This window comes from Metopolophium dirhodum, chromosome 7 (assembly GCF_019925205.1).
Source record: "Metopolophium dirhodum isolate CAU chromosome 7, ASM1992520v1, whole genome shotgun sequence".
Classification (NCBI taxonomy): domain Eukaryota; kingdom Metazoa; phylum Arthropoda; class Insecta; order Hemiptera; family Aphididae; genus Metopolophium; species Metopolophium dirhodum.
This window is the reverse complement of record NC_083566.1, coordinates 37664695-37677404: the sequence shown is the minus strand read 5'-3', so window position 1 is coordinate 37677404 and position 12710 is coordinate 37664695. Positions and strand designations below refer to the sequence as shown.

At 26.9% G+C, this 12710-nt stretch overlaps 1 protein-coding gene across 1 annotated transcript; it reads right to left on the bottom strand.

The window, feature by feature from the left end:
• Positions 1-10810: 10810 nt before the first annotated feature.
• On the bottom strand, positions 10811-11847 carry LOC132948109 (uncharacterized). The gene is made up of 2 exons (XM_061018425.1): positions 11605-11847; positions 10811-11347 (listed from the first exon to the last, which is right to left on the bottom strand). Exons 1-2 carry the CDS (start codon positions 11805-11807, stop codon positions 11035-11037), a joined length of 516 nt encoding a protein of 171 aa, XP_060874408.1. The 5' UTR covers positions 11808-11847; the 3' UTR covers positions 10811-11034.
• Between the last annotated feature and the right edge of the window lie 863 nt (positions 11848-12710).

Genomic DNA, 12710 nt, shown 5'->3' with positions numbered 1-12710 from the left:
CTAAGAAGTAATTATTATCTTGTGCTGCTTGATTATAATTTATATTTATTATAATTTTAAATTAATAGCTAGAATCCAAAGTAAATAAATTGAAAAGAACCCGACCAATGAAAAATAAAATAATATAATATATTGTAATACATATGTAATGCCCAGGTCTTATTTTTAATTTTATTGAAATATTGAAGGTAATAAATAATTTTTTTATGATGAGACAATTTAAAATAGTTTCTTTGATAATATGTGCAACTTCTTTTAAAATGCAGTAATTTATTTAATGATTTTAAATAAACTTTTTTTTATAATCTCAATTATTTATAAACAATTATTTAAATTTTTAGATGTTGGCTGATTCACATTAAAATATTCTTAGTATGTACCTACCTCATATTTAATTAATTACATTTTTAAGTTAACTAATTTAATATTTTTTTAGGGCTTACTTATTATTTCTCATAAGTAAAAACAAATGAAAGCTTAATTATATCATTAAATCATAAATAAATACTTAAAAACATAATAATATAAGTACAAAAACATTGTTATCCATTACCATGTTTATAATTGTTTATAACAATTACTATATAATATTTACTATTTAGTAATGATATCTATTAAATTAAGAAAACATTTTATTTTACTCGTATTATTCGCACCTTGATTGAAAATAATATTTTAAAATTGAACTTCACTCAGAAACATAAATATTAAATATATTGTCTGTTATTAAACATTATAATTATATATAATATATTTATGTTAAAAAATTTAGGTATTACAATTTATTAAATATTAGAACTATATAAATGTTATTCATTTGTGATTTTTAGTTAAATAGAAAAAAAAATAATACTTTAAGTACTTGTTTTTAAAAAAAAAACATTATTAAATAGTAAATACTATGAGAAAAATATGTGAATAATAAATTACATTTAATTATTTCTTCATAAATATTTTCAATACCAGACAATTGTTGTATATTGAGTTTTGTAATATTACAAAATTATGAATATTAATAAGACCAATTAAATTGAAAAAAAAAACCATCAATTATATAAATTATTAGGCTTTGTTATTCATTAGTTTATCATACCCATAACAGTTACAATTAAAATACAATTATATTTTGTATTAGCATTTAAGTTGATTTATAGCATGTTAATCTGTAAATCAGTGGCGTATTTTCAGTGACAGACAACCAAGTTAAATCTGTCTTAATTTTTACGTCTTATATCTAGGAACACGTTTAGTGTCAAATTATTATTGGTTTTCAATACGAATATAATTTAATAATATTATGATACATTTTGCTTCTTAAAAAAAATTGTAAATACGCTACTCCCATAAATACTTTTTTGTTTGCTATATTATTATTTAATATGTTATTTATTAGTCTATCTAAAATCTAAATGTTTAAGTGTATAACTACTGTACCTGATGATTGTCACTGTGATTCTGGTTTAGTGGACTGGAGCAAGATGGATATATGGTTAAAATTACCCACTTTCACTGTCTTAATTAAATATTTTTCTAACATATTTGTATCTTAATTTTGTTTAAAAATTTGGATCATCCATGAAATGAACAAGTTTTGGCTTTCACAATTTAAATTAATACATATTGTTAAATAGATAGGTATTTAACTACAATAATATGAGAACAATTTTCAATTTATATGGTCCAATAAATTGTGGATATTTTGTGGAAATTATGTAGATTGAGTTTGAATTTTCAAAAATATCTGTTAGCATAAATTATAATAAACCAAAATTTTAAATGGGAGAATGTTATTAAAATGCCAGTTTATTTTTTAAGCCCCCGTAAAACTTGCTTTGTGGTAATGATCGGTGGTTGTAATTAGTGAATATAGCAAAAAAAGTTTTCACACATTAATACGACCAAAATAATTATGCTAAATTAAATTTCAAATACAGAGAGCGGCATAAGTCGGTTCCCGCTGTCTGGTTATCGAAAAACTGCTTATTATTATTAAATTGAGGAACCGACTTTTGCTACGCCCTATATTGCTATCCTTAAACCATAATCCATTCCACTATTATTTCAGTCTTAAAGGGAATTATCTGTTCACAGAAAACATTTTGGGTTTTAAATAAACTGTGTCTAAATTATTTGGTTATTCTAACTTTAAGAGGAACGGCAGCATTTAAATTGTATAGCTATGACAAAGCAATAGAACTTTCCATAATTTTCTGGAGATTATACTAAAAAATTGTTGTTATTATAAATTGGAAAACAAACTACCTAGGAAACTAGTAACCACATGCCAATACAATTTAAAGGTAAGTATTTAATTTAAACCATGTATAAAACCAAAACCAATAGATTTAAAAATTGTACTCTCATTATAAATACCCACTGTCGTTCCTTTTAAGTCTTATAACAATTTAATTTAGTCGTAATAAATTCAATTACAATAATAATATATACATATTATTTAGTGTATTTTAAATATTGTTAAAAATGTTAATAGTTTATAATTTATACTAATACTGAAAAAAAAAATATTTAAAATAAATATTTGCTATAATTTGTATGCTAATATAATATATTATAATAATATTTAAATATATTTTAGCCATTCAATGTATTGTCCTGTTGTGTTTTTATATTAATATTAAATGTTAAAGCTTATATTATTATAATTTAAATAAAAATAATATACCTATAATAAGTGTGTAAAAGTAATCACATATATATTATTAAATATTATACTGTTTAAGATCTTTTATTACTTTAAAAAGAGTAATAATTAGGTTTTCACATTATGGACATAAAATGTCATAATGATAACAAATTAAATCTATTCATTTTATGAAAATACATCGTCAAACAAGCGCGCCTGTAGAATAAAATCCCACCCGGATACAGATGAAAATTACTTATAAATTATAATCTAATATTATAATAGGTATAGTGATATTGATAATATATCAAGTGCAATCATCAAACAATTGTAAGATTTGTTAATGATACGAGTACGAATAATGATAAATGATAAATGATTTTTAATGATAAAGTACGAAAACTTTCTTTTGTTTTTAACGGATGCTGCTCCGCATAGGCTTAAAGCTAGCGGTAATGTATTTAGCGACTGTAAAAAATGTATTTCTAAAATTTCCTGTAGAGTAATACAATTTAGAATAATATCCTAATTTATGCTATATACCTGAGCCCATCATTATTCGGTTAGCAAATAGCAGCTGTCGAATACTATTCTAATAATTTCGAGAAAATTAAAGAAGTCATTTCAAATCTTGATTCAGATACTGCAATCGCTATTGCAAAAACTACTGATAGTATGCAAAATAATGACCTAAAAAATCATTTAACACATTATATTTCCACAAATAATTGTTGTTTCTTGATTAAAGTATTAAAAAAATTAGAAACATCAAATCTAACAATAATTTAAAGTCTTAGCAATAGTGGAAATGCAGCAAATAAATTAATGAAATTCAAACGCATGCCTCACTATGCGCCCCTAATGGCCAATTATGTATATTATTTTTAATGGCAGGTAAGCCATAAGGTCTAGCATAAGAATATCATGTTATTTTCGTACTATTGTGGCTTGAGGAGGCAACCGTCCGGTCGCCTACCGTGCTTTCAAAGTGTACACGAAATTACATACTCACACACATATATAATCATTTAATCTGCGCATGCGCTTTGCTGGTTGGACGGCAATAAATATTATCGCCTCCTCTCAATCATAACAAATTAGATCTAATCTAATCTATTATTCTCGTAGATAATAAAGATATGGATAGGACATAATGGTCTTATCAGCGGTCTTCGAGGGGAACAATTGAGGCCAAATAAAGTTCTATATCGAGTATCGACTATCAATCACGGCTATGAATAAAGGAGCCTCAATTGCCTTCCCCTCCGGGAACGCGGCCTCAAATATATTTAACATAGCCGTGGCCTATCCATATATTTATTATCTATGATTATTCTTTACTCCATTGATCTAATTAGTAATTTGTTATTCTTCCAATAGTATCCGTGATAAGAAATAACCTAATGGCTTATGACAATCACAAAACTGCTCATTTTCAATTATCATCGAACTAAATCGTATTTCTCTATGTATAAAAGTTAATAATTATAAAAATACATAGACACATAGTTACCTATAAATTATTATAGTAAAATGATTAATTGTGTGCTGTTAATAATAACTAGTGATTAGTCCCTATGCAATTATTTATTAGCTATCAATTATAAATAAATATACTTATCTGGTCAGTAAAATTGATGATCAAATATGTATTAATTTATAACATAAAACAAGAAAGCCACTTGTTTTATTTTTTATACTTACTAAATGATGTCAATTGGTTTTTAATAACTAAAAATATTTTAATGTATGTTCAGATTAATTGAATCATTTTTTTTTAAATTGCTTATTAACATGTTGTTAAAGAAAAAATAGTAAATTATGAAATGTAGATATTATACCTACCTATACTTAGATAGACCTAACTTAACCTAACCTAACCAACGGATCACTTTGGTGAAATTATTTATCGAGAAAACCGCCACTGGCTATAAGACATATTCTTTTTAATAAAAATGAAAATATGACAATAGAAATTGAATTGACACTAAGTGATATCAAGTATGAAAATAAATATATCTCCCATTATCCTCGGTCAACCTTGAATGCTCCTTCACTCTTCAGCCACCTACAAGTCAATTTTGAGACTTAACCACAGAACATTTAAATCTTCAAATGCACGTTGTATCCAATTATTTCCAAGAAGACAACAATTAAGATGATTAGATTAATAATTAGTAATTAATAATTACATTTGTTTATTACAATAAACCTATAATATGACTATATCTACATCAGGTACTTTTTTATATGATCGTTGATAAATAGGTAATTAAAAATTAAATTAACTACCTTACCGTTTTTTTTGTAAAACATTTCATGTTTTTTTAAAACATAATTTGACTTTTTTATTGCATAAAAATCCGTGCCATATTGTTATACAATTAGGTACCTACATGCAAAACTGGGCGGTAACTAGTTAAAAAGTTAAAAGTTATGTTAAAAGTTACTTTTTTGATAACTTTGAACTTAACTAGTTAAAAAAAAATAGAATGTAGAAAATAAGGTTAGGTTATTTATTTTTATAAATAATTGTAACTTAACTAAGTTATTTTGTTAAAATTAAAGTTATTCACAAAAATGTTCCTATTATGATTTATGAACTGTATATTATTTGCATTGATATTTCTGAGAACCGCCAGGACGGAAGTATATTTACTGACGATTGTAGGTATGTATATTATTATATTTATTACTATTTACTATAATATACTATAATATAGACAATAGACATATTATACTAATTACTAATTAGTAGTATTATAGTGAATAGTGATTATTATTATTTATTTACTACTTATTTGAAATATAACTAGGAAGTTTATATTTTCTATGAAATTACAATGGTTAAGATGTATTTTACTTTGTTACTAGTGTACTCTATACATTGATAGGTAATAATACAATTTCCAAAACGGACCTAGTTAGTAATTTCTTATGCCGTGTTTTCTACAAACTACACTCTACATTCCTATAATATTATATTGGTAATTGGTATATAAATAAAATAATATATAAGAATTAATTGTTGTCAATTTATAAGTCTCTATATTATATAATACAGCTTATGTATTAGTGTGTCAACTGGTGTGAGTCTTAAGTGGAAGTAAATTATAAGCTTTTATGCTCATTGAGATAGAAAAAGATGTTCTATATGAAATAGATAATGGTTAAATTATTAAAATACTTAACCAACTTAAGTCTAAAAGCACATTATTAAATATTATTGAATAGGCTTTCTTAGGATAGCATTTTTAAACTATTTTCAGCTTGAAACTGTATTATCTTGTTTCGTAATGAATTATTTTTAATGACTGCCATTTGACACTTCCGAAAATTCACAACATTATTCTACGTTAACACTAGCAATTTGTTTTTTTTAATCAAATCTTGATGAAAATGTAAAAAATTATCGATAAGAACCAAAAAGTTCTTCAGTTAGAACGTTTTGGTTGTTAATACATATTTGGACCTTTTTGGTTGAAAACCGATGCGGCAACGCTGCGCCAAACTGCATCACGCGGATCAAGTACCAGGGTTGCATGTTCTTGTGTCAATTCTTCTATACAGAACCGGTAGCTTCATGGTCAACAGTCGCGCGGACATTAAAAATAATGCACACCAAAATTATATTTTTCCATTTTAAATATTCCATTTAAATAAATTACTAAAATGTATCATTGTACAATTAAAATTTTAAAAATTAAATTGCCGAAAAAAACTAAGTCATTAGTCGGTAGTCGGTAACCTAACCGACCTTTTTATAATAATACTCGCGTCGCTTGCTATGTGGCAAACCGCGGATCGGGTACCAGGATCGCATGCCCTGGTGGCGATGCTTCGACCACAGAACCGGTCAAGATCACATATATCTATACTCTTTCCCTATAAATGTACAGTTCACCCTTTTTTTTTGCGCACGCAGAGTTTGGTGAAAACGTGGAAATACAGTTCACATACACCGTTCGCGACGTGAAACTGTAGAACTATAGTAAACTGTACTGTCACAACGTTTTAACCATACTCTGCGTGCTTAAAAAAGTAAGTAAACTTATGGGGTATATATAACTTAATCTATACTACTATATAAAATTATAAGGGGTTTTATACGACCACGCTAACAAGAAAACTACTGAACCGATTTGACTGAAATGTTTTACTGTTATACCTGACAGTCTGCTAAAGATTTTAAAACTACTTTTGTTAGTAAAAATAAGTATTAAGTTCTTGAAAAATTAAAAAACAAAGCTAATCTATCCTTATATAATATATAAAAGAACAAGCCTTTTTTATGTTCCAATTTTGTGACAACACAGTTTAATATTTTTTCACAGAGTTGTTCCAAATATCTTCCTGAGTGGCCCACGTCACCCGATTTTTCATTTTTTTTTGTCGTAGTGGAGGGAGAAGGAAATCTATATCTATAACCTACTAATATTATAAACGTGAAAGTTTGAAAGTATGTTTGTTACTCTTTCACTTAAAAACAACTGAATGGATTTTAATGAAACTTTAAAATAATATAGCTTATACATCAATATAACACATAGGCTACAATTTATAAAGATATATTGAGTGAATTTTTTAATTTTAATTTTAATTTTAAAATAGTTAAATTTGGTTTTTTTTATTCATCTGATATTAGTACGGTTAGGTTAGGATTATGTATTAATTGATTATATTAATCCACCATAGGTGGAATACGACAAACTTGGTATAACTTTGATACCTTATAGTTAAATCATACACTTACGTACAAACAGCACGGGGTCTGCGGTGCGACCCCTCTACGGCTGTTAATAAATTATTAAACAGCTGAGTTCCGCACGACCCGTGGACAGTTTAATATAGGGTACATTATATTATATGCTATTCGCATATTATATACTATATAGCATTTGTGTACGGTGTCTTTAAATATTCACGCGAATCCTTAGAAAAACGGATCAGAATATTTATTCCGGGCAACGGAAAAGTTAAGATGAATTTTGAAGACCATACACCGAATATTAAATAACGAATTGAACAAAGTTTGAGTCATATAGAGTTAGTACATTTAACAGGCAAGGAAGTGCACGGGATCAGCTAGTCTATATGTATTATATAAAATCTAAATACCACTGAATCACTGATCGCTGTATCTCAAAAACTACTCAACGAACGAACTTGATATTTGGAATAGTGGTTCTTCTAATACTTTCACCGTGCAATAAGAAAGGATTTGCCAAATTTCATATTTTATAGAGGAACTCAAACAGGGAAATTGAGGTTCACATTAGAAATTTTATTTTTATTTCTTAATAGTTGCCATTGGTTACAGTCTACAGGAGATATTAGTGTTTATTTCTTATTGATTGCCATTGACCAGACAAATCAGGTACAAGCCATAGATAATATAAGAATGGATAGGACATAAGGACTTATCACTAGACAATTTAGCGATACGTTTTTAATGTTATATGGGGCCAATATTGATATGATAATTGATAAATGATAATAAATAACATTAATGATGAATTAGGAATTATTAACGATCTATATTATTCTTTATCCTAATTACAATTAATTATGTACGCAAAATTTAGAGTAATTTGAGTATTCCAATTTCCATTTTTAGGCACAACAATCAAAATACAAATTTGAAATTGACAAATATTGTAAACAGTTTTTGAACTTAACCTTAAAAAAAGTCCCATATCGTCTTTCTCTTTACGTTCTCTCTTCCCCAAAAAAACACACGATCCCATATGAAACTGATATAGGCATGTCCTATCCATTCTTATATGATCTATGGTACAAGCTTGCATCAAATCGAATTATTGAACATTGCCTACCAGGATGGCTGAGTTGCACTTACTGCATCAAGTTAACCTTACACCCAAAAGGAGTTGAACAATCATAATTTTTTTAAGAGTTGCGATTTTTTACGGGCAACTCAGTGTACGGGTTTAGCTTCAGCTATATAAATACATTTATCATTTATACCACTAGAAACATTTCAATACGTTTCAATTAACCGTTTTTATATTCACTTGCCAAACACATGAAACGATAAAACTTTAATAAAAAATTATACATATCATCGTCCGAAAGCAAAATAAACAACCAATCACGGGCGAAGCTATGACGGGTAAGCTAGTATAGTATACATAATTACTACTATACTTACTATACTATTTTAATAGTATTTTTATTATTTTCAAAAAATATTCGTAAATATATTTATATTTGTATATACATTTCGAATACACAGAATTCTAAAAATAGATGATTTACTATCAATGTCTTGCGTGACTGTACATCGTGTAACCCGTATATATTGACTTATTCTTTGTACTATAAAATAGCATTTCATCCCAATGGTCTATGTCGCCGAGGGTAAAATGTATTAATAAAAAAAAAAAAATATATTACTTTATTATTAGTACAATTTGCACTTTAGCTGTCGATAGTTTTCGTATATTCGAATACAGGTAAGATAGGTAGGTAAGTGGTAATACCGTATAGCCGTAAAGACATGAACTGTTTTCTATAATAATTAATATTATGAATTTCTATTTCATATTATTCATAACATATTTGCATGTTTATGCTATTTTAATAATCATGAATATTAACAATAAAAATGAAAAATGTTCTGGCAACAAAAGTATATTAAATAAGAGTACACAAACCTGAAATCTTGCTTCTTCCTTTAAATATCTAATTTTGTCCACATTTGAACATAAATTCAAATATTTGATATTCACTCGATTTCTTAGCTATAACTTTTATAGCTAAGGATTGAAAATTTAAAACAAGGTTCCACGTAAATAGGTTAATATAAAATTACTTTATTCACAATTATGACTTGAAAGGTACCTACATGCCTACCAGCTGCTATTTATTCTTCCACTTATATAGTCCTCGACAGTCGACATTCTTTGCAAATATCTGTCACTTCTATCATATAATAATTATACAATTATGACAATTATTGTTCGGCGCAGTTGAACAGTTCTTACCTTCTTGGTATCCTAATATTCCTACGATCACTACGGGACCAACATACAGCACAATTTGCTTTTTTGAACTATCAGGTTTTCGATGGGATTATTCGACAAAAAATAATCTTACTTTTTTGTTTCTACAGTGATTCTTTAATATACCTTTAATAAAATATAAGCATTCAATGAATTAATTAATATATAATTATATACCGTTGTAATTTATTGTAGTCGTCAAGTTGTAATGTAAACGTAGTTCACTATACTCGATATTTTCCACTTCGAAGAAAATGTATGAATCATAAATATGTATTAATAAGTACACTAATATACATATTGTATACAATAGAAACCGTTTATAATGACATTCAAGGAGCTAGTCAAAATTAGTCATAAATTCATAATACCCAATTGTCATTATAACCAAAATGATAAAATGAAATTTAAAAACTTGGTTATATGATACACTATACATATTGTATTACAAGCCATGTATCATATTTTTATCACTAAATCGTGACTTAAATATAAACTAAAAAAATAAAATAAAAGAAAGTTGTTTTAATAATTTAATATTAAATTTACATTGTATTAAAAAATATATTACCTTAGTTTGTACTCTGTATAAAAATCTTGCGGTATTTCTTTTTCAATTTTTTTAAAATTTATTTTGTTATTTAATATTATCGATTGTTAATATGTTATATTACCTTCGATAATAATGTAATACAGTCATTATAATTGATAAAAGATTTTATAACCCAAAATAATCGTCATAACATCCATATACTTAATCATTATTATTACAGACGCCATAATAATCGATACAAATTAGTATATAGGAGTTTTGCCAGGACCTTCAATCTAAGATCATTAAACACGATATGCCACTACAACTGATGTCATTATGAACGGTTTCTAGTGTTTCTACTGGATACATGTAAATGCCACCCGAAAAAACTACATGTGAAAAAAAGTACATGTAAACTCCGTCCGTAAAAAAGTTATAATTAATAATCACATCCTGCCTATAAGTAAAAAGTTCTTATTACTTAATAAAGTTTTTACAAAGTACCTAGTTTTTAATAATAACATATGATAAATAACATAGATTAATCGTTATAAGTATTTAAATAAATATATATTTCACATATTAAGTCAATAATTACTACATAATTCATATAAAATTAATAAATATCGTAAAAATAGTATCTTATATTTATAACATATAGACGAGGCAAAAATCAAAATATAATCATAATCAATAATTACCACATATAAGTCATAAATGATTAATAAAAATCGTAAAATAGAAATAATTATAATAATAAAGATAAGGCAAAATATAATTAATAATCAATTGTAACGTGGTTGGGGATCGGGGGATGACCAGTTAAATATAAGTTATGATTTAAAAATTATACCATTTTCTCTGTCATTACTAACTATAACATTTTCTTCGCGATCGGTTACCACCTGCATATTATCCAGCATATTCTGAACTTCTTCCCTAGATTTTGGCAAAGGAGGGAATTTCCTTCGCTTTGCATTGTAAAGATTTCGCTTGATATTATGCAAATCACTTACTTGCAACACTTCCGACTCAGGAATGCTTTTAATAACCGTACACACTATTTTACTAGGTTTCTCATTATTATCTTCAACAGCCTTACGTTTTGCCAATACTGATACAATTTGCCGTTGTATATTTTGATCACTAAAAACACAATTATAGATTTAGATTGTTTATTTTAGATTTTAGAAAATTAATATGCTTAAAATATATTCTACATCAAATAAAAATTAAATTTAAATACATTTTTAGTTTTAAATACATTAATGATAATATATTAAATTTAGTTAACTAAAATAAATTAAAATATATTATGTTATGTATTTTTTTTTATATTTTATACTTAGTAGTTAGTAATAACAACGAAATTTAAAAATGTATATGTATAATATTTCACTTACCTATTTGCACTATGGTTGTGAACATCATTTTGTTCAGCAATGTTCGTGGTTTCACAATAAGTTTTCAAAAAAGCATTGCAAGTTTTCATTATACATCGCCATTTTATTAACCCAGAAGCCAAAGGTCTATTTACTTTAAAAAATTTAAATTTGTCTAATACTATAAGTATATTTCCACGTTCTGATTCCATAAATTGAGCCATTATAGGTAGGTGCGTATAAGACTCTTGGACGTGTACTGAGCATAAACTATAAACACATGATTCAAACAATTTATAATATTCCCATCTTTCCAATTATTAGATCCACAATATTGTATTAAAAGCTGATAAGATATGAGATGATTGACGATTGTTGTCTGATACGATTGTTCCATGTTATAATTTTGTAATTTCCAAATACTATAACACGCCGCGTCGCGAACAGTATAGGGACTAGGGGAGACCAGGGCAAAGCGCATAGGTTAACTTTATGTGTCAAAAAATGGTATCCAAACAATTATTTTAAGAACTAATTTTTAATATTATCATAAATTGACTTCTCAAATTCATTATTTATTCCATCAAAAAATGTAATATGCACTCAATTAATAAAAAAATGAAAAAATTTTAAAAGTGGAATTTTATTCACTTTACCTGGACATTATTTAAGAACTTGTGTTTAGTTTAATACAATGGCGTAGACATGATTTCTGAAAGGGGGGGAGTATCAAAAATAAACGATATACCTAAATGGGAGGAAAAAATTGGAAAATCCCCCACCCTCTCAAAACTTTTTTCTCAGGTAACAAAAAGCCAATGTAGGATCTGACCCCCACGTCCCCCCTTGTCTACGCCACTGGTTTAATAACTATATAAATTTAGCATAATTATGAACATAATCTCCCCTACAGTCGAGTCGTATAGTCGTACACTTGGTTTAAACATTTTTTCTGGGTGGAATTTTAAAATCCATTTTTGTACCTGTATATTTTTTCGGGCGGAATTTACCATAGACCTTATTTTTACCTGTTCCCTTTGGGCGGAATTTACAATTCCCCGTTTGGCCGTTTCTACTGTATATACCCAGTGGCTAGTAGCCTAGTGGAAATAGTGGGAATTAGGTTA

Excerpts from the sequence above, each read along its gene's own strand:
- LOC132948109 (XM_061018425.1), bottom strand. The coding sequence starts at position 11,807 with ATGGCTCAATTTATGGAATCAGAACGTGGAAATATACTTATAGTATTA. Across the intron at positions 11,348-11,604 it reads CACAACCATAGTGCAAATAG|TGATCAAAATATACAACGGC; the intron begins GTAAGTGAAATA and ends TTGTGTTTTTAG.